The 22,415-nt window shown below is 33.2% G+C and overlaps 1 protein-coding gene and 1 pseudogene across 1 annotated transcript; one reads left to right on the top strand and one right to left on the bottom strand.

Annotated features, from left to right (window-relative positions):
* Positions 1 to 4,993, top strand: part of LOC125873503 (uncharacterized) — a 7,687-nt pseudogene extending 2,694 nt beyond the window's left edge.
* A 5,108-nt stretch (positions 4,994 to 10,101) lies between these two features.
* LOC125873502 (mitogen-activated protein kinase kinase kinase 20) lies at positions 10,102 to 10,641 on the bottom strand. The gene has a single exon (XM_049554430.1). It carries the CDS (start codon positions 10,639 to 10,641, stop codon positions 10,102 to 10,104), a length of 540 nt encoding a protein of 179 aa, XP_049410387.1.
* Between the last annotated feature and the right edge of the window lie 11,774 nt (positions 10,642 to 22,415).

Genomic DNA, 22,415 nt, shown 5'->3' with positions numbered 1-22,415 from the left:
AAAGAGTGTTAAACACTTAAAATGAAGGATAATATGGAACATCAGAGTAGAAGTAAATATCTACACAGATAGAAAGTTTCTATATATATATATATATATATATATATATATAGACACCATAGTGACACATTATAAATTCATGGGGGCCTAGGCCCAAAAGCGAACAATATCACTAGCGGACTGAGACATTATATGCCTCTTCCTTGACAACAGGCCCCTCATTACACTTTCAATTTCATTCTTGAGTCTCATTCCTTACTAACAAACACTTCACCAACAAATCCTAGTTCTCTAATACCACTTATGAACATGATAGGTACATAGAAGAGAAAGACAAAGCACCTCATAAAGTATTGAGTAATTCATTCAGTGGAAAGTTAAAATAAAAAAAAAAATCCGTCATAAAAAAGCCATGCGAGGCTACATTAAGAATTTTACAAAATAAAACATGTCATGAGTATGATATTTATGGAACTTCTAAATCACACATGCATGATACAAGTGTAGAATTCTCACGTAAGTATGGAGAAATCAAGGATTGTATTGATGATTATAATATTGAGTTACAAGCTCCTTATATAGGAGAAGAGTCCTATTCTAGTTATACTAGGAAACCTACTACAACACAATTATTTACATGAGTAGTATTGTATTATAACTCAAATACCTTATCCTAGTCGACTCCTGCTTTATACAATAGCTTAGTCATACATAACTTTGGATTTAGTAGTCTAGTCCTAGTATGACTCTAACTCTAACTCGTCAACCTGCTTCGATGGACCTGTTCCTTCGACATGTCCATCAGTCTTCAAGCTTCCTTCAACAACAAGTCCCTAACTATACCCAAAATATAGAAAATGTTACTTCATAAGCAAAAGTGCCTCAATAATAAATAGGGTTCACCACAAGCCAATGTAATGAGCAGCGTGTCTAGCGAGGATTCGTGCCGCCCTGATAGTCCATACATGCTCACAAAAGAGATGCAATACTTGATAAAAGAGAAGTAAGTACATGTGAAATAGTACTTTCGTGATGAGGTGAATATAAATATGAATAATATAAGTTGTACTAGCACCAACTTATTCAACATACTTCGAATAGGCAATATTAACTTCTAAAGTTCTCAACTCTAAAGTAAGTTTGTCTAGTATGGTTTCCTTTTATAAGAAGGTTGAATTCTGTACAAGTTTTATTTATAATAATATCTTCTATATCATTAAGAAACATATATATCATTGTCTCATAACTATTAACAACTTCGATTTTATCTCCATTAAGCAATAGTAATCAATACATTGTTGTTTGCTAGGTGTTTTTTCCTAATTATTTTGTGTGCAGTTTAATTGTCCCAAATCCTTTATTTTTTTACTCTATACTTGCCCCGTATTAGGATATTGTGTTGCTCTTTCAATACTAAGGATGTTTGCTTTACTCCAAAGTCACCTTACTGATTTGTTAAAATTTTAGGTCGAAAATAGTTTTACATCAATGCATATTGCACTATGGTTGTGCTTTTTTCTTTTTCGTTTTTCTGCAAAGATGAAGATTATATGATCATATTGCTTTAGATGGACAAATAGTCTGGAGAGATTTAATTTGTGCATCAAGATTTATGTTTTGACTACAACATGTTGTGTTTGTTGCTCCAAAAAGCCCTTTTTTCTGTCCAAAAGAAGATGTCGAGGATAATACTTGGAATGTATTGGATATGTGTCCATTGCAAAAGTGGATTTATTACATATATAAGCATGTGAGCTAATGAAAAAAGGGGATGAAAACATGATTTTGCTTATTATGATTTACCTTTGTGTAACTGATGACATGTTGTTTTCTCATTCTTCATTCTATTCATATGGTAATGTTGGTTATGAATTTCTTGTCTTTTCATATGAACTTGCAGAAAAAAATTTGTGAAGTTTGCGGTGATTTTGGTATTCAAGAAGCAATTATTACCTGCTATCAATGTAGGAATGTTGATGTGCACCAGTAAGTTCTCTCTCTTTCTTTAATATGAAAGGGCAGTCAAGTGAGCTGAAAGTCATAACTCTCTGATTCGTACTTGCTTTATCACCTTGTGCATGTGTGTGTGTTCTTTGAAAACTTTAAACATCATCCCAATCCTAAACTCCTTTTGTTTTGGTTGACTTGCCTTATAGAAAAAACTGATCTTTTCACACAAGGGGCTACTTCTCTCGAAGAAAATTGCTAGTTAGATTACCAACTTTGTCCCCTTTTTTGGTATTTTAAATATGAATAAAAAGTGGAATAGAATTAAAAAACTAAATTGAAGTGATATTACCTCTTAGGGAGAGTAAGGACTTCTTCGAGTTGTCTAATCTTTCTTGCATTTTTCATAACTGTCAAATGCTAATAGTATTGGATATTGGGTTCCACCAAAAGGATACACTTTTTTTGTTTAGGTTTCAAAAGGTATTTTATTTATAAAGGCTTAAGTAGTCATAGGTTGTAGGTTGCTAGCTCCTGCTATAAGCATCTGATTAGTAGTAGCGTTTATGCGTAGGTTGTCAGTTCTTGCTACAGGCATACGGGTAGAACTAGTTCTAATGCAAATATTAGTATAATCTATTCTTTTATTAGCATGTTGTGGCATTTAATTCTTTTAAATATTGTGTGTATCTTTTATGCATACATAGTCATCTTCTTGTTCTAAATTTTTTTGTTTTTCTCTTCCTTTCAGATATTGTGTTGTGGGCTATTGGGAAGATACACCAGTGGATTGGCGTTGTGAAGAATGTGATATTCGCAAGGGGGTAATGTTTTCACCGCATGGACTAGAAAATGAGCGTTTTAAGGGACCCAAGTCACAAGCCTCTACAAAGATTTGTCAGAGTACTGTGCAACCAAAGAAACATAGTAAGTTTCCTCGGAGGCAACATATTAACTAGGAAAAAGAGGTACAGACTGGAAAAACAAGATATCTACCGGTTGAAGAAGCACTTGGTCTGTCATCACGTATCAAGAAATATGGTTCTGCACCGATAAATACTGTCTCCTCAAGAGTTGTATCAACTAAATACCGAAAATTTAGCAAGCCTAAAGGTTAAGTATTCACCATCATATTTCGTATTCATTTACTTGGTTTGATTTGTCCTTTTCTTGTACCTCTATTCTTTAGAAATTTCATTTTCTATCATATACTCTAATTAAAAAAAATTCAATGATGTTGATATTATCTTTCAAAATGATTTTTGTTACATTATCAATATTTGTAAAGCTTTCATATCAAAATTAATTTACTTTTATACTTCTATTCAATTTGATGTAGCCTATTTTTTAGGTTCGGGTGCCTCTACCATTCTTGAGCATAGGACTCGCGATGTTGTGAACGAGAGTCGCATGATGAATTCACCTATGACACACCCTTTTGATCCTGCTCTAGTTCCTTCCTGGAAGTAAGTACCCTTCGTGAATGCACATTAATTACTAACATAGGTTAACACATGGTACATTGAACTCCAAAAATATTTAAATTCAGCTCATCTCTGTTTTTTCATGCTAGCTTTTTGGATGACCCATCTTTGCTAGGTTTCCCAAGAATTAATTGTTACCTAGGGATGCCATTAGTATCACTAAAAAATTGAATAGGGCACTGTAGAATATATGTCTAACTATGGAAAAGAGTTCTGCTCATATATAGTTGCGAGCCATGACATAATGATACTCTGAATATATAATGTTTAATGAGATGATAGTGAACTTGATTCCTATTATGTATAAATTCCTTGACGACTTGAAGTTGTTGCCACTCTATGTCATTGTATTATGGAATATGGACCATCTCATATTTTCAGGTATGGGAACAAGAAATTGTAGATGAGTAGGTTATATGTGAACCATACATTGTTTGTTTTCTATTTTTTCAGTTATGTAACTTAATGAGATTTAGAGTGAAAAACAACGTTTAGCTTTATGTGAAACTTTCTCTGTATGTTGTTATGTCTGATAAATTGCTTCATGGATCTTTTTGTGTGCTTGAAACTCGAATATGCTTTTGTTATGCTTCAAAAAGCAGAGAGAGTTTTCATTTGATTATTTTATAGACTATATACATATATATATATAGAAGATATTTTTTTTACCTGAAGAATTTGCACCACTGAACATCGCTTCCCTATAATAATTAGTCTTTTTTTGTTGCATTTTAGGGGAAGTTTTGACATCTTAGGTGCTCTAGAACTTGCACCTGAGATATTCCAGGCTCATCCTACTTGCAGAGTTAGTCGTAAAGTGTATGAGTTCTCGGGACTATTGCCCGATACTCTTAAACTTGAATTAGTTCCGCGTGGAGATATCTGGCCAAGTTTATTCGACAATCATTGTCCGGATAAAAAAGACATTGGACTGTATTTCTTCAAAAGTGAGAAAAAAAGGTCAGATTTACCCTATATATCTATCTTAAAAGGGATCAGGGTTGCAAAGTAGAAGTGCACCCTTGCCCAAGATTATTTTTAATTACTAGAAATTGATTTGCATTTCCCATTATATGTAGGTTTGAGGGATATATCGATTTGGTGGAGTTCATGCGCAACAAGGATTTGGTGATGAGAACTCTTATCAATGATGTTGAGTTGATCATACTTGCATCCACAACCTTGTGCAGTGATTCTCAAAGTACCTTNCCCTTGCCCAAGATTATTTTTAATTACTAGAAATTGATTTGCATTTCCCATTATATGTAGGTTTGAGGGATATATCGATTTGGTGGAGTTCATGCGCAACAAGGATTTGGTGATGAGAACTCTTATCAATGATGTTGAGTTGATCATACTTGCATCCACAACCTTGTGCAGTGATTCTCAAAGTACATTTATAATCTCTATGTTCTTTTCTCATTTTCTTATTCTCTTTCAATGCATCTCACCTTGTGGATGTTTTTGTAGGATGGAACAACGAGCACTTCTTGTGGGGATTATTTTACCGCTCAAGACAGGATACAAACAAATGTGCTGAAGGGGGAAGTCACGATACCTGAAGGAATGTTGAACATTGTTGTCTTGACAACTACCAGATTTGTATAAGATGGCAAAAAACAATAACAAGGGAATTTGTGGCCAATGCAATATTCGAGTTGTTCATTATCATAGTTAACCATATAAAATTATTACAAATCTTGATAAATGAGTTTCCCTTTCTGCTTTTACAATGAATTAATGCTGATATTCATTTTTATGAATGAGAACTGCCTTTCTATTTTGAATGAAATCACTTTACAGTGTAAGTATATGCTTTGTTGACATTTCAGTATGTATCTTCATAATAGTTGGTTGAAATAACTAATTACCTCTCATGACGTCTGGAGGGGTTCTCAAATAGAGAGGCAAAAACATGTTTTCGGATATCTTACAACTTATGTTTCCCTCACAGATTCAGGTGCCATATACTTTTTTATTCCCCTGAAGTCCCTGAGAGCCCAAAATCAGCAATCTTGACAGTTTTGGTGCCTACAGGGAGAATATTGTCATGCTTGTTGTAAATGCAACTGAGGCCTAAAAGAATATTTTTGGTGTGATTATTAACTGAACTGTCTTTTCTTGAATCTCTTCTATATGTGTCATGATTTAAACAATCATCTTACTTTCTTCTTTTGCCTTTTTAATGAACACGAATGATTATCAGTTAACTTTAGCTAAAATTTAACCGATTAACTAGTAGGTTAGATGGGCAATAATCGTGAATATGCAGCAGAATTTGAAATTGAACTATCACACTTAACACTAATACATACGTTGTTCTCTTTATCTATTTTGGTCCTTTGAAATTCCACCTTTAGTGGATATTTCACCTAAATATTACATTTATTTATTATTTTCCTTCTTCATTCTTTTTATATATTACCTTCATAACTTAGGAGTCCCATAACTTATACTATCTAATTTACCTATTCAATTACTACTCTTATCTCCTAATATTCATAACTTTCATGTTTTTCAAACGGGAAAGATGTTTTAAACATTAATTTTTACTATATGCCCAACAACTTTTTGGCCCTTTCATTGTTCGAAATGAAGGGCAGTACAAAGCCAAACATACCGAGAAATTCCTCCTCTTCTTTCAACGATTGAGAAGCACTGTAGAACCAAAAAATAATGGTGACATAATTTTGGGCATTGATTCCTCATTTCAATCACATAAAATTGGACATACAAATTTAAAGAAAGCCTAGATAAATCGATCAGCTAGCAATACCTATATGTTTGAATAAATGTAGATTTAGTTTAGACAGAACAATAATTTCATTTAGGGGGGATTGTATCAACTTTTACAACAAGTGATAAAGGCTATAATAACAATTTCTTTGTCAAAATTAGAGATTGAACACTACAGTTGAGCAAATAGAATTTACATAAACTATAAGAACCGTCAAACAGAAGGACTAGGAAGCAGGCACAAAACTCCTGATACTGTTTCAAAAACTGCGCCTAGCTAGTTAGTTTTGTCCACAAACTAGCTGAAACTCTCCAGATACTACCAATTCTTCAGAAATCAGAGCAACATATCTTGTAAATATGCGTTAGACTGCCAAGATTGTTGGTCCAACAATAATGTTCTCTTACTCGCCCTAATTATATCCAATCTATCCTTCAAAGGCGCAAAGCTGGATTCTTCTGTTTCACAAAGTGTTTCAAATTCTTCTTGTGTTGTCTGGTTTATCTCCAACAATGTGTCACCCGTATCGAACATTTCAGGCACATTATTTTTGGCATCACAAATTCTTGAATTTGGGAAAAAGTTTGCCCCAACAGACCATTCTCTTCACCAGCAGCCTCTTGAGTGATCGGAACCTGATGTTGATTACATTCTTGTTGAAAATATGTTTCAGGATATTGCATAAATAAAATAATTAGCTATTTTTAGGATTTCAAATTATGTTATTATAGTCCTATTTGACTTGAATTTAGGAAATAGGTCCTTTTATTTGTTATTTGAATTAAACTAATAAGTTAGTAACGTATTTTTCTATTTTTAGTTAGGAATTATATCTATAAATGTAAGTCTCTGGATTATTAATAAAATAATTCCCTTTGATAATACTGCAATATTTTTTTCTCTCAAAGTCTTTCTCTGTTATTTTCTTAATTTCTTTATTAAAAAAACCAACAATTGGTATCTAGAGCCTTCTTCTTGAGGAACATGTGAGTAGAAAAATGGATTCCGAAAATAATTTTTCACGAATGGCTCCTCCTATTTTTGATGGTGAGAATTATCAACTATGGGCTGTAAGAATGGAGACCTACTTGGAGGTTCTTGATCTTTGGGAAGCCGTGGAAGAGGATTATGAAATTAATCCGCTGTCAAATAATCCCACCGTGGCCTAGATCAAGAGTCACAAGGAAAAAAAAATCATTAAGTCGAAGGCAAAAACAATTTTGTTTGTTGATGTTTCGACAACTGTTTTCACGAAAATCATGACTCTCACATCACCAAAAGATATTTGAAATTATCTGAAGAAAGAATATGCTGGAGATGAAAGAATATGAGGAATGAAGGTATTAAATTTAATGAGGAAATTCAAATTGCAGAGAATGAAAGAGTCAGAAACAGTTAAGGAATATTCTGACAGATTGCTTGGTATTGTCAACAAGGTAAGATTGCTAGGCACTGAATTTAAAGATACAAGAATTGTTGAACAGTTCTTGTTACAGTGCCCGAAAGATATGAAGCATGTGTAACTACCTTGAAAACACACAGGATCTGTCCAAAATTACCTTGGCAGAATTGTTAAATTCTTTGTAGGCTCATGAACAAAGGAGACTTATGAGGCAAGATGACATGGTTGAAGAAGCATTACTGCCAGCCACAAAACTCAAAGCAAGGGTAAATTTTTGAAAAATTACCCACCTTGTCAGCACTGTGGAAAAAATGGACACATTCTCCATATAAATGTTTGAAAAGACCAGATGCACAGTGCAAGAACTGCAAACAACTTGGTGATGAAGTTGTGATTTGCAAAAGCAAATTTCAAAAAGATGAAACAGTTGCCAAGTCACTACTGAAGAAGAAGAAGAAGACCACTTATTTGTGGCAACTTGTTTTTCAACCAAAAAATCTGATTTTCGGATGATTGATAGTGGTTGTACAAAACCACATGACATATGAAAGAAATCTTTTTAAAGAGTTCATTCCTATGGAAAATAAGAAAGTCAGAATTGGGAATGGTGATTGTATTCCTGCAAAAGGAAAAGGGTCTGTTTCAATTAAAACAAATTCAGGTACAAAAATAATTTCAGATGTTCTTTATGTGTCTAATATTGATAAAAGTTTGTTTAGTGTTAGGTCAATTAATAGAAAAAGATTTTAAATTATTATTCGGAGATAAATATTGTCGAATATTTGATTCTACTAAGCAAGAGATTTTACAAGTTGAAATGAGAGGTAGGCAGAGGCGAATCTAGGATTTTTCGAACATGGATGCACCAAGTAAAATGTATTGAAGTGAGAATTGATCCTTAATCCTCAAGGTCAAANAGATGTCATAAGCAATCCTAAGGTGGGATCCTTCTTGAGATACCTCAGCATGTGGTATGTTGCTTTCATATGTGGTTCTCTGGGGTCTTGCATGAACTGACTAAGGTGCTGAACTCCATAAGCAATATCTAGTCTAGTATTAGTTAAGAAATTAAGTTTCCCAACTAATTTACTGTATGCACTGGGATCAGAAATAGGCTTCCCCTCATTTGCCTTGAGCTTGACTGTCATATCTAGTGGTGAGGTAAGGCTGGAAAGTTCAGAACAATGGTACTCTTTGAGAAGATCAAGCACAAATTTCCTTTGTGAAATAAGCAATCCAGCTTCAGTGTAAAGGATCTCTAACCCCAAGAAATAATGCAGTTTCCCTAAATCTTTAATTCTGAATTAATTTTGGTGTAGTAAACCTGTTCACCAAAATGGATTTGGTATTCTGCCTGGGATACAAGCTGGAATCTCCAGATTGTTTCTTCTAAGCATCAATACCCAACATCCCGTCGAGGACACTTGGAAGGATAACATACAACAGGTTCATATGTCTCCAGGTAAGTATTCGTTTCTACCAAAGCAAGGAGAGTTGTCAAACTAAATAGTAGTTTTAAGAATTGTTTTTGCTTAGAATAGTACCTGTTGCAATGTTGTTTCTTTGCCAGGAAGCTGCTGAGGCATGATGTACAGCAATACTACTTTTTATGTACTGAGTATATATTGACCGTTTGGTAATGAAATCATTTAGTTACCAAAAAAAATAATAATCTTCATTTCTAAATATAAACTCGATCCATGTATTTTATGTATCCATCTGGTTTTACAAGTATGGGATCTGTCAAGTGTCTAACTTATAATCAGGAGGTCTGATTCACCTTAGAGATGAGCCAATTCTCAATATGTTACTGGCACAGCTTTTCGGTTCAGTGCTTATAGTGATTAATTATCTAGCAAAGTACAAGCAAACGGTCAGCTGTGGTAATCAAAAGTTCAATTCTGCTGATCTCATGGACTTTACCAAGCAACAGGTAGTGAATTTGTTCATATTAGTAGCACTTTTTTGATGCATCTCACTATTTACTTGCTGTTTCAATCAAAAAATGTAGATGGACTATCTCTAGGGCAATCAATTTCCATTTTTTTCCAGGGAAGAGCACATAAATAAGAGGAGTGACGCTGATGAATTTATATTAACGTTTGTACTGGAGATAATCACAATGGGACGCTTCAAGCTTAGAGTTCTAGCATGACTATAAAATTCTCATGAGTCAAGATAACATTCCCCAACACCAATAGTACTTGACAGGTAAACATTGTTTTTAAATTGGTGACAAAAGAGAGGACACAAATATGGAAAAGCACAACAGATGAGTCATAATAATAAGGAAACCATAGATTTCTAACCTAGCAATTCAATCATAATAACAAACTCAACTTTGCAACACAGATATAACAACTCCCCTTTCTTTATAAAGAATGTTGATAAACTATACAACTTTTTTTTTATTAAACTAATAAGGGGCTGCACGTGAGATCATCTTCGTCACACGTTGGCAACATACCCCCAAAACAATTCCAAAAGAGGCTTTGTTTATATATATATACAAATCAATTTTTATTATGTATCTAACTATTGTCAGTACTCAGTACCCTTCCACAAGTTTCATTCTCTACTTCCTTCAGATCTGTCAATTGCCTCACGAATTTATGATTGCCGATCTTGAATGTTATCTTCTTGATTGGTTTGTCTAGAAGGGGCTTTGGATCCAGCAATTGCCTCGAGAATTTATGATGGCCGATCTTGAATGTTATCTTCTGGATTGGTTTGTGTAGAAGGGACATTGAATCACTTTTCTTCTTCCTTGTCTTTGCTGTGTTGGCTACTTTGGATGAATTCTGCAGAAAAGTATGGTTCAAGAGCATGTCCACAGTCCAACGCGAGCTGGGATTCTTCACAAGACATTTTTCCAGAAAATTTTGAGCCTCATTTGACAACTTTGAATTCTGAAACTTTGGTTCCTCAAACTCGATTTTGTCCAACACATCATCACCATCTGCGTCTTCCCACAGTGGTGTCCCCGTAATCAGCTCATAGACAGTACAGCCAAGAGCCCAAATATCAACTTGTGAGGTATACTCAGTGTTAATCACGGATTCAGGTGCCATATACCTTTCTGTTCNTACTTGATTTCTCTTTTTATGTATAATCCCAAAATTTCACATAACATATATGTCATTATATAATTTATTGAGAAACATATATTATTTATTAAGTACTATTATTTTATCATCAGTTAAAATCATTTTTAGCAAGTTATATAAATTATTATTTTAACTACCTTATGTTAAATTACTGCAATTTATATTATATTAACTTTTGTTAATATTTTTAACATCTCATTATTTGAGGTAAAACATTCATTCATCGGGTATATAAATTACTTTAGAAAAAAAATCTTTCGTTACTATACTAGATTGTTCTCCTAATTTTAATGAATATAAAGACAAGATATAAAGTCATAACTTTTTTTTATCCTTTATCACTTTGTAAATAATGAGATGATTCATTCTAATTTTCATCAAGTAGGTCGTTATTTTTGTTTGTTAAACACCTTTAAAACAAATTTATAAGTGTATTCAAAATTAATCTATAGGTGAATAGTAGACTTTATTGCTTCATATATTTTATGAAAATTGTTAATATATTGAGAATAATTTTAATCTATTCTCTTGAATAATTTTCAAATAAAATAAAAAAAGAATACCATTAAATTAATTATTTAATTCGAATATATATGTTTGACATGATGTTATGATGAGCACTGGAGCATCTGATATTTTATTATTATTTTTATCATGTTTATTTGAAAATGTCATAATAATTTTTCTTTTTGAAAACTAATTAAATTTCTATTATAAATATATATAATATTGTAATATTGGGCCCATAAATGAGCCTTTCATTATATTGGGCCAGTATCACGGGCTTAAAATTATCTAATATATATATATATATATATACTTATTTTATAAATGGAAAGCCACAAATATGAAATTTAAAACACCATTTTGTCTATCAAATATTGAACGTTCATTTTGCACTTCAAGCTTTCATTATTTCTAAAACATTTGTGTGCAATATATATATACATTCTACAAAGAATTTAAAAAATCTTAAAACAAATTTCAAAGAATTAAGAAAACGTAGTAAATGAGAAGAAAAAAAAAGTGATAGTCATTTAGATGGCAATAAATATGAAACCTGTTCACATGGGCTCTTAATAATGCTTCAAATAAGACCTTTGGCTATAATAATAATCCTTCATAAACTATTACTGCATTAACTAAACTTACGTTAGCTAACCTCTATGTCTATAATCTGGAGAATTCAAAAGGTCAATAAGTAATTAAAATTCAAAAAAAAAAAGAAATACCAACCAAAAAAAAGTATAAAAAGGGAGAAAGGGCTTACATGTGAATTTTTTTTAGCAATTTTTCTGTAATATAATCATTATGGTTTTCTTCTTTGTTATGCAGAAGAAGAAAAAAACAGTAAGGGAAGCATGCACAGCTGTTAGAAGTTGGAATAAGAATTGTGCGTGATAAGTTTCCTTGTTAGAGTGAAACACATTCACACAATATTGATTGATTTGAAGGTATACAATGTTTATGTGGAACTATCGATGAAATTATAAGTATTTTACTATATTAGCAATATCACGACCCGATTTCTCGAGTCACGATGGCACCTGCTATTCCCTACCAGTAACCAAGGACAACAAGGCGGAAGCAAACCAAAATAAATATATATAGAAATCCCTCCCAGAACCTGAAAGTCACTAGTACAGAGCTATCTAATAAAGAGTACAAGTCCCAAAAGTGGACCACAACAAAGCGTGTCTCAAAGGCAACAAGACTAGCTAAAACAAAAGGAGACAAGACAAACCCAAAACACCAAGTGCTCGCCCTCTTCTCTGAATCACAACCGTAAAAGAAGGCTGGAACTACTCACCGCTAGTAACTGGTATTGGGACTTGCATCACGAAATAGATGCAGAGCGTAGCATGAGTACCAACACAACAGGTACTTAGGAGGCATCACATGCCGACTGAGCAAAAAGGATAAAAACAATAAGAAAAGATAGAATCTAGACATAGAAAGGTCAAAGCAGATATGAAAAGAAAGCACATGAGCATACCAGAAATAGACTAAGTACAACTAAACTAAACCTAACTGGACCCCCATAAGCCCAAAAGGTACACTCGTGCGCAAGTTTAAGTAAAACCTGAATGGACCCCCATAAGCTCGACAGGTACACAGAAAAGCTAAGTCTACTGAGAAAGAAGAAAATCGGGCTCCCAGCCCAAAGTAACCAAGATAATCCATCAGACTCCACCCAGCCAACAGTGCACTCCCAGCCCAGCTAGAAAGAGTGACCCTAGGGAGCACCCAACCAAATAGTCCACTCCTAACCCAGCTAGAAAGAGGGACCCGTGAGTGAGGTAGATATCGCGAGTCGTCCTACCATGCAGTCAACTCCCAGCCCAGCTAAAAAAAGCGACCCGCGAACACCCAGCCAACAGCACACTCCCAGCCCAGCTAGAAAGAGAGGCCCGGAGGTAATCGCTGATATCACCGAGTCTACCCAGCCAACGATACGCTCCCAGCCCAGCTAGAAAGAACTACCCCGGGGTGATAGTATCTCCAATAGGATCCAATCTAACAACAACCACCGTAGAACGGCGTCCACTCTAAGAAATCACAAAAAAGGCTCTAAGCCTATACTATCTCAATCCCACACCTTTAATGATGCATTAAACCTTCAAGAACGCGTCAGAGCTAGAGAGGAGAAGATACAGAAGTGCAGCAAGCAGCAATAACGCCTAATCTAAGGCTGAAACTATCATACTCAAGTCTGCTACTCCAGTCTACAAGGAGCTAAGTCATCTGAACGACGTCGGTAGAAAGTCAAGGCAATTCAGCCCACACGGGTCATAAGTCTAAGGCAATGCTAGCCTAACCTAGACTAAGGACATCATGCTTACAGTTAAGGATGAACAAGGCATACAACGCATAGCATACAAGCATACAATAGCATTTAGCACATAAGCATGCAACTCTACTAAACCGGTTAACATGATACTACACCCGAAATATGGTCAATCAATCCTAACATAAGGTATCTAATCAGAGTAAAGTAGGAAACTGGTACCCACCCCCAATTCACTCCAATCGACATGCTTTTACACAATTAAGCTCAATCTAATAGAAAGGAAGTCGTAGCCTACCTTAAGGCCGACCGCAGGCACTCCAAATCACTTTACCGGAGCTTTTCCTTCCTAAACGACCCTTGAACGTTGTCACTATATCAAATATAGGATCACAACGTTAGTATGGTCGTTTAGACACCAAAATCACACCAAACGGAGACGGGTCAATTTTGGAGTTAAAATGGGAATCTTGGGACCCGCACCTAATTGTCCATATTTAACTCCGTCAAGAGACCCTAAACAATACCCCGAACTTGTGTTCCATTTTGGAACACAATTCGAGGCTCAAAACACAGCAAAAACCAACAAGCAAGAAAACCACACTTTAACCAACTTAAAAGAAAACAACAGCAGTCTAAACTCAGAATTAACGAGAATCAAAAAGTGCCCAGCAATCCTTGAACACTCTACGACGTAGCCACGATAATTCCCAACACGTGGAACTTCTAATCACCCAAAACCGAGCTAAAATGAGTGAGATATGACCAAAACAAGAATGCCAAAAACAAAAGCTCGAAAAAGGATACAACAGTCAGGTTTATCGCAAAATTACCAAGAACTACGCACACTCAACAACTTCTGAACACTCTACAGCGAAGCCACCGAAAATACGAAGCTCCCGCACTGTGAATCGCCTAATTCGGTTCAGAGATGAGAGAGTAATGAGGGTTTTAAGTTTGGAAAGGGTTGCTGATAATCTGCATTTATAGCAGATTTTTCTGCAATTTTCTTCCAAAACTTAAAAACTCTGACGGGGTGCTCCGAACTAGTTTGGAACCCCATGCACACATACGAGATATGCAACCATATCTAATTCAATATTTCGGACTTAATGGTATAATCAAAATTTTCATACGAGGTCATCTTGATAAAAAGTGGGTCCCACACCCAAATGTCATTTTAAGTCAAAAACCACAAAAGCGCTCGAAAAAATATTGGAAACCTCGGGACACAAAAGAAGGGTCAATCTAGACCAAACTCGACATTCCGGAGCTAACCGCACTGACGGAATTCTCATCCGAGCACGTTTACTCAGAAAGTTGACTAAAGTCAAACTTAGGCTAAAACTTAAAGTTAAAACGCCTAATCGCACGACTCACACTGAAAACCTCGGGAGTCATGCCGACTATGCTACTAGCCTAAAATGACCCTTTCGGAGCTGATGGAATCGTCGAAATTGGATTCCAATGTCATCTTCTTGAACTTTTGATCGAAATGATCGTTCAAGGTTCATCAGCTCCAAAAACACTAAAACTCGCACAAAAGTCAAACGAACGACCAGGTGACCGAACTGTCAGTCCCAGCAAGTCATAAAGGACTTGGGGTCGCTACAGGAACACTCTAAACGACACACCGAAGGGAAAACACAGAAATGACCAGGAGGGTCATTACAAGCAAATAATATCTTTCTTTTTACAAATTCAGATGTTCTCCTCGTACTTTTAGTTTCTTTATTTTTTGTAAGTCAAAACTACCCGTCATTACCAAATCAAAAACATTATATATATATATAGCAAACAGAGTGTTTCTACTTTAGTTATGCAAAGAGAATATTGATGTCTCTTTCATTCTCTTCTTAATTAGAAGGTATATGTTATTTTTGGGAGAAGTGTCTAAAGCTTCAGTAGAAAGATTTGCAAGGTTATGTTGGAAATATCAAGATCATGGCCATTTATATATATATATATATATATATAAATGCATGATCTATTCGAAATAACACAATTGTGTCTATCATTTTATTATTTTTTTAGAAAAATACAGTGTCTTTAGGCAAATGGTTAAGAAAATGCAATAGAGAACAGTGATCTATTTGGAAGAGTTAAGAAATAAAATTATGGTAATTTTAAAAAGTTGTAGTCATTAACATGGAATACACGTGCAACGCACGTGTTTAGAAACTTGTATTCTTATAAAAACATGCAATTAGCAGATACATAAGTGAAAGGAATGGCAGATTCATCAATGTCTTTCTTCGAATCGCCACCGTTTCATCATCAAACGTGACTCTACCTGGAAAAAATCTCTGTACATTTTATATGTTTGTGAGAAAACATATCAAAATTCTTCGATTTAATAGAGTGATCGGCTTATCTATTAACTAGTAGAAATTTTCTTATCGGATAGGCCAGGGACTCCAAAGCTAGTACTCTCAAGCGCTAGAGAGAGCATAGTATGAAAATCATGTTTTATAACACAAATTTCAAATTGAACACTTAACACTAACAGATAACATAAACGAGAGCTGTGCAATCAATCATTTTACTGTGGCAAAATATAGATAACAACTCCCCTTTCTTCATAAAGAATGTTGATCAACTATACAACTTTTTTTTAAAAAAAAATAAACTAAAAAGGGGTTGCACATGAGATCATCTTCATCACACGTTGTCTACATATAATTCACTACAAAAAAAAAAATGGTGTAATAGCGGCGGTTCTAATGGTGTATAGCGGCGGTTTGGAACCGCCCCAATATGCATTTTTAAGATTTATGGTGTCTTCTGAAACCGTCGTTATCTTGTCTGTCACAAATGTTAAACGACGGTTTTCACTAAACGGCCATAATCTTAAATGATTTAATACGGCGGTTTCATTTTACATATTATGACAGTTTTAAAAACTGCCATTTTAATACATGATAAATTATGACAGTTATAACAACCGCCAGTTTCAACTGCCACTATTACAACAGATATGTTAACCAAGAAACTACTTCTGATTTGATACAACAACACCCTGTTTTGATCAATTTCTTGAGTTTCATTAACAACTTGTGCAGAAATGATATCCCAACAAAAGCTTCAAATGAAAAGTCACAAACTCCAAATGATGAAATGGTGCACATTGGTCACACAGCCAAAGCACTTCTACTCACGCTTTTTTATGGGTATCTGCAAGCCAAAAGAAAAATTGATCCAATAAAAGTTTAGTAAAGCTTTATACATTTCGTTGATAACGAAGTAGAAGAGGAGATAGATTGTTGCTTAATGAATAACAAAAGTATGTCAAGTTTCCCTCTTAGGTTATAGTAAGTTATCAACGTCACACCTCTTAGGGTACAGCCCTGCCCCAAACCCGGTTAATGTAGGCTTACTCGAGATTTCCACTTACTCAAGGTTAAATTGTATATATCCTCGTGTTAATTTTTAACTACTAAAGTAACCTATTGAATTTGATATAAACACCTGACGCGGATTAATTTTTAACATCCCTCTAACTGTCATCTTCTGTTTAAGTTTATCAAACATTCACAGCTTATGTGTATATTTCAGGATCTTTTTTTTTTTACCCTGAACAGTGAGGATTTTAAGTTAACTTACCTTCATTTTTCTTTGATAATTTTTTTTTCCTTTTAAGCATTAGAGCACAACACAATTATCAGAAGACATCAGAAAAGTTGAATGACAAACTAAAAGATAGCTTTAGGTCTTGGTACTTTGTAGCAGAAAGTTCCAGGAAGTACAAGCTTGTACTCTTGAATTCTTCGAAAAATTTTATTATGTAAGAGGCACAACTAGTACTAGTTGTATGAGGAGATTATTTTATTGATATTATATTCAGATGTGTGGTATCCATGCTTTATTTTCCTGGGTGGCCTTCCTTTGTTTCTCTTTGTTACTTTTCTCTTTCCTCCTTTTTTCTCATTTTTTGTTTTCTCTAAATCTAATTTGAAACAAATTTAATTACTCCCTCGGTTTATATAATGAAAATAATTTATCTTTTTATTTATTTATTTTAACAGAAAATATTTTTTAAAAAATATTATTATTATCATTAAATACTACATAATATAAGATATTAATGATAAAATTTTAAATTTCAAAATATAATTAATAAAACTAAATTAGTAAAATGAATCTCGAATATAAATACAATTGAATATAAAATGAAACACTTATTATTGTACTACACAGTAAATACTTAGATGTTATCAACACAGAAAACATGGTTATGATTATTATTATTAGGCATTTGACTATAGAATTCATATATATTTTTATTGTATTTGAAATATATAGAGTTAGAGTTGAAAATAGAGTTATGTTTTATTTTTGCAAAAATTATTCAAAATAATGTTCATGTTATACTAATATAAAATTTCAAAAGTGAAAAATGAGGTGAAAAACATATTATACCAACATATTTCCAAATTTAAAATATACCTTCAGAAAGAAAAGGTTGTGTTTCAAATTTTCATTGTCAAAAATCTATTGTCAAATAAAGTAAAAATTATTTTATAAATAAATAAATAAATATTTTTTTATGTTTAAGTGGGTCCGAAAAGTAAAAGTTACAAGGACATGAAATATAAAGGCAAAATTTTTTAAAGTACAATAAATGAAAAATGGGAGGAAAAGAAACAAAAATAACTTTAGTGGTCAATTTTCATGGGATAAGTGACCATTCAAAGAATTAACTTGAATTTATTTATGCTCCAACCTTTAGTTATATTTTCTGTTAAAACAAATAAGTAAAGAAATTATAAGTATTTTCATCCGAACAAACTATGGGAGCAACTAAATTGATTTCAAAATAAAATTTAAATTAAAACAAAATCGAGGGAAAATGAGGAAAGAGAAACAAAAGGCCAAGAAGGAAAATAAAGCATGGGTCCCACAAAGTAGAATATAATATCAATAAAATAATCCCCTCATCCAACTAGTACTAGTTATGTCTCACACACAATAAAAATTTTCAAATAGTTCCCATATTGACATATGGTTGTGTATATATAGATAAACATATATTTAGTACATAAAAAAATATATTTTAGACTAGCAGATTATGTTTGAAATCATCTTTTTCATTATTATTTTTTTGAACGCAAATATAAGCTCTCTATATAAACATATAAGTCAATACATAAGACCTATCGTATTTACAAAAATAATATGCAATAAATAGCTAAGAACATAAAGTCAGTAATGTACAAATTTTATAATGTGGTAAGGGAAAACGTGTAGCGCGCGTTCCCATAGACTAGTAAAAGGAAAAATTACTTAAAATATTGGATTTAGCTTTGATTGTCATGTCGTGTTTTGATATGAGTTAGGCATTGTATTTATGCATTGTTGATGCATTTGTGCTAGTTATACACCTAACAACATGTTCTATCTATGTATCTATTGAAATTCATGATTAAATATAATGTGTTAAAGACCGAGTTATTTCCTCATATGTGATGTTGTGGAGTTGAGTTGTGAAGGTTTGAAGATTGAAATATGATATATTGATTTGGACCACGTAAGTCTGAGATTAAAATATGAATGAGGTCGTATGGGTCCAATTTGATATAGAAACGATTATTGAGTCGGACAACTATGATGATATATGAGGACCATTTCATGAAATCATTGATATGACCAATTATGTGTATGCAATTTTAATAAAATATTTTTTGTGGAGTATATTTTCCTTAATACCAAACACACCCTAGCTTTTTCCTCATAATGAAGTTTTGGTTTTGACTTCTTAATCATATAAATCAACAATTATATACTAACATATAGAATACATAAACTCCTCATATTTAGAGCTAAAATGTCAAAATATGAGTCATCCTTTATTTTATTTTTTTGAGACCCACAGTGATATTGCCCCAAGTTTATTATGTTTTCACTTTGTTTATATTTGTTTAATATTTTAAAAATAAATTTTTATTTTATTTTTTCACTTTTAACAAATAAAGAAAAACAATAACATTTTTCTATGTCTTAATTTCTGCATTAATTCTTCGTTGACCAAATTATTTTTCAAAATCTAATACTCCACTAAACATTAATTAATTGAGATAATCTGGTGAAATAATTATATCTGAATATTTCAAATTCATATGTAACAGGTAAACGTGAGTAGAAAAAAATAGCAAAACGTACAAATTACGTGCTGAGTAGGATCGTTTGGACCTTCTTTCTTTGTTTGCCGGTGTGCTGCCGTGGAACTCAAATGACCACTCATTCTCCGATGCAAAAGGAACCAAACAACACTCATCAGCCCAACATGGTAAAACAACTAATGTTTGTATTTTTCCATAGCTAATGTTTATGCGATTCTACAATCGTTTTTATTTTTATAGCATTTTTTCCTCTCCCTAAATGTCTGAAAAAATTGTTCTATTTTTACTTTTGTGTAGAATTTTAAAAAATGTTTTTTTCGAGTTATGAGTTGAAATTAAAGGACATCTGTCAAAAATGTGTATTATTAAAAAAAATTGATAATTGTCGTTTCCTCAAATTGAATTTATTGCAAAATATCCTTATTGTTCAAATTGCTAGAGCATTAGCCAATTAAAATGCTTAAAGAGGTGTATAAAGTAATTTAGATTAATACTCTATTGAATAACTTTTTAAAGGATGGATAAAACTCAATACTTAGAAAATGTTACTTCATAAGCAAAAGTACCTCAATAATAAATAGGGTTCACCACACGCCAATGAAATGAGCACCGCCCCTAGTGAGGATTAGTGCCACCCTGAGAGTCCATACATGCATCACAAAAAAGATGCAGTACTTGACAAAAGAGAAGGAAGTATATGTGAAATAGTACTTTCCTGATGAGGTGAACCCAAATATAAATAATATAAGTTATACTAGCACCAACTTATTGCACATACTTCGAATAGGCAATATTAACTTCTAAAGTACTCAACTCTAAAGTAAGTTTGTCTAGTATTGTTTCCTTTTATAAAAAGGTTGAATTTTGTACAAGTTTTATTTAAAATAATATCTTCTATATCATTAAGAGACATATATATATCATCCTCTCATAACTATTAATAACTTTGATTTTATCTCCATTAGGCAATAGTAATCAATAATTGTTTTTTGTTAGGTGTTTTTTCTTATTATTTTGTGTGCAGTTCAATTGTCCCAAGTCCTTATTTTTTAACTCTATACTTGCCCCGTATTAGGATATTGTGTTGCTCTTTCAGTACTAAGGATGTTTGCTTTACTCCAAAGTCAGCTTACTGATTTGTTAAAATTTTAGGTTGAAAATAGTTTAACATCAATGCATATTGCACTATGGTTGTGTTTTTTTCTTTTTTGTTTTTCTGCAAAGATAAAGATTATATGATCATATCGCTTTAGATGGACAAATAGTCTGGAGATATTTATTTTGTGCATCAAGATTTATGCTTTAACTACAACAGATTGTGTTTGTCGCTCTAAAAACCCCTATTTTCTGTCCAAAAGAAGATGTCGAGGATAATACTTGGAATATATTGAACATGTGTCTATTGCAATAAGCATGTGACCTAATGAAAAAAGGGGATAAAAACATGGTTTTGTTTCCTCATTCTTCATTCTATACATATGGTAATGTTGGTTCTGAATTTCTTGTCTTTTCTTATGAACTTGTAGAAAAAAAATTGTGAAGTTTGCGGTGATTTTGGTATTCAAGAAGCAATTATTACCTGCTATCAGTGTAAGAATGTTGACGTGCACCAGTAAGTTCTCTCTCTTTAACATGAAAGGGCAGTAAGATGAGCTAAAAATCATGATTCTCTAATTAGCACTTGCTTAATCACCTTGTGCATCGTGTGTGCGTGCGTGCGTGTGTTTGTTCTTTGTAAACTTTAAACATTGTCCCAATCCTAAACCCCTACTGTTTTGGCTGGCATGCCATTTCTAAGAGAGAAATTGATCTTTTCACACAAGGGGCTACTTCTCTCGAAGGAAATTGCTAGTTAGATTACCAACTTTGTCCCCCTTTTTTGGTATTTTAAATATGAATGTAAGTGGAATAGAATTAAAAGACTAAATTGAAGTGATATTACCTCTTAGGGAGAGTAAGAACTTCTTCGAGTTGTCTAATCTTTCTGGCATTTTTCATAACTGTCGAATGCTAATAGTATTGACTATTGGGTTCCACCTAAAGGATACATTGATTTTTTTTTGTTTAAGTTTCAAAAGGTAATATATTTATAAAGGCTTAAGTAGTCATAGGTTGTAGGCTGCTAGCTCCTACTATAAGCATCTGATTAGTAGTAGCCTTTATATGTAGGTTGTCAATTCCTACTACAGGCATACAACTAGAACTAGTTCTAATGCAAATATTAGTATAATCTATTCTTTCATTAGCATGTTGTGGCATTTAATTCTTTTAAATATTGTGTGTATCTTTGTATGCATGCAGTAATCTTCTTGTTCTAATTTTTTTTGTTTTTCTCTTCCTTTCAGATATTGCATTGTGGGCTATTGGGAAGATGCACCGGTGGACTGGTGTTGTGAAGAATGTCATATTCGCAAGGGGGTAATGTTTTCACCGCATGGACTAGAAAATGAGTGTTTTAAGGGATCCAAGTTGCATGCCTCTGCAAAGATTTGTCAGAGTACGGTGCAACTAAACAAACATAGTAAGTTTCCTCGAAGGCAACATATTAATTGGGAAAAGGAGGTACGGACCGGAAAAACAAGATATCTACCTGTTGAAGAAGCACTTGGTCTGTCATCATGTATCAAGAAATATGAATCTGCGCCGATAAATATTGTCTCCTCAAGAGTTGTGTCAACCAAATCTCGAAAATTTAGAAAGCCTAAAGGTTAAGTATTCACCACCATCTTTTGCATTCATTTACTTGGTTTGATTTGTCCTCTTCTTATACCTCTATTCTTTAGAAATTTCATTTTCTATCATATACTCTAATTAAAAAAATTTCAATGATG

The sequence above is a fragment of the Solanum stenotomum genome, chromosome 8 (genome assembly GCF_019186545.1).
Source record: "Solanum stenotomum isolate F172 chromosome 8, ASM1918654v1, whole genome shotgun sequence".
Classification (NCBI taxonomy): Eukaryota; Viridiplantae; Streptophyta; class Magnoliopsida; order Solanales; family Solanaceae; genus Solanum; species Solanum stenotomum.
This window is presented reverse-complemented; position numbering and strand designations above follow the sequence as displayed.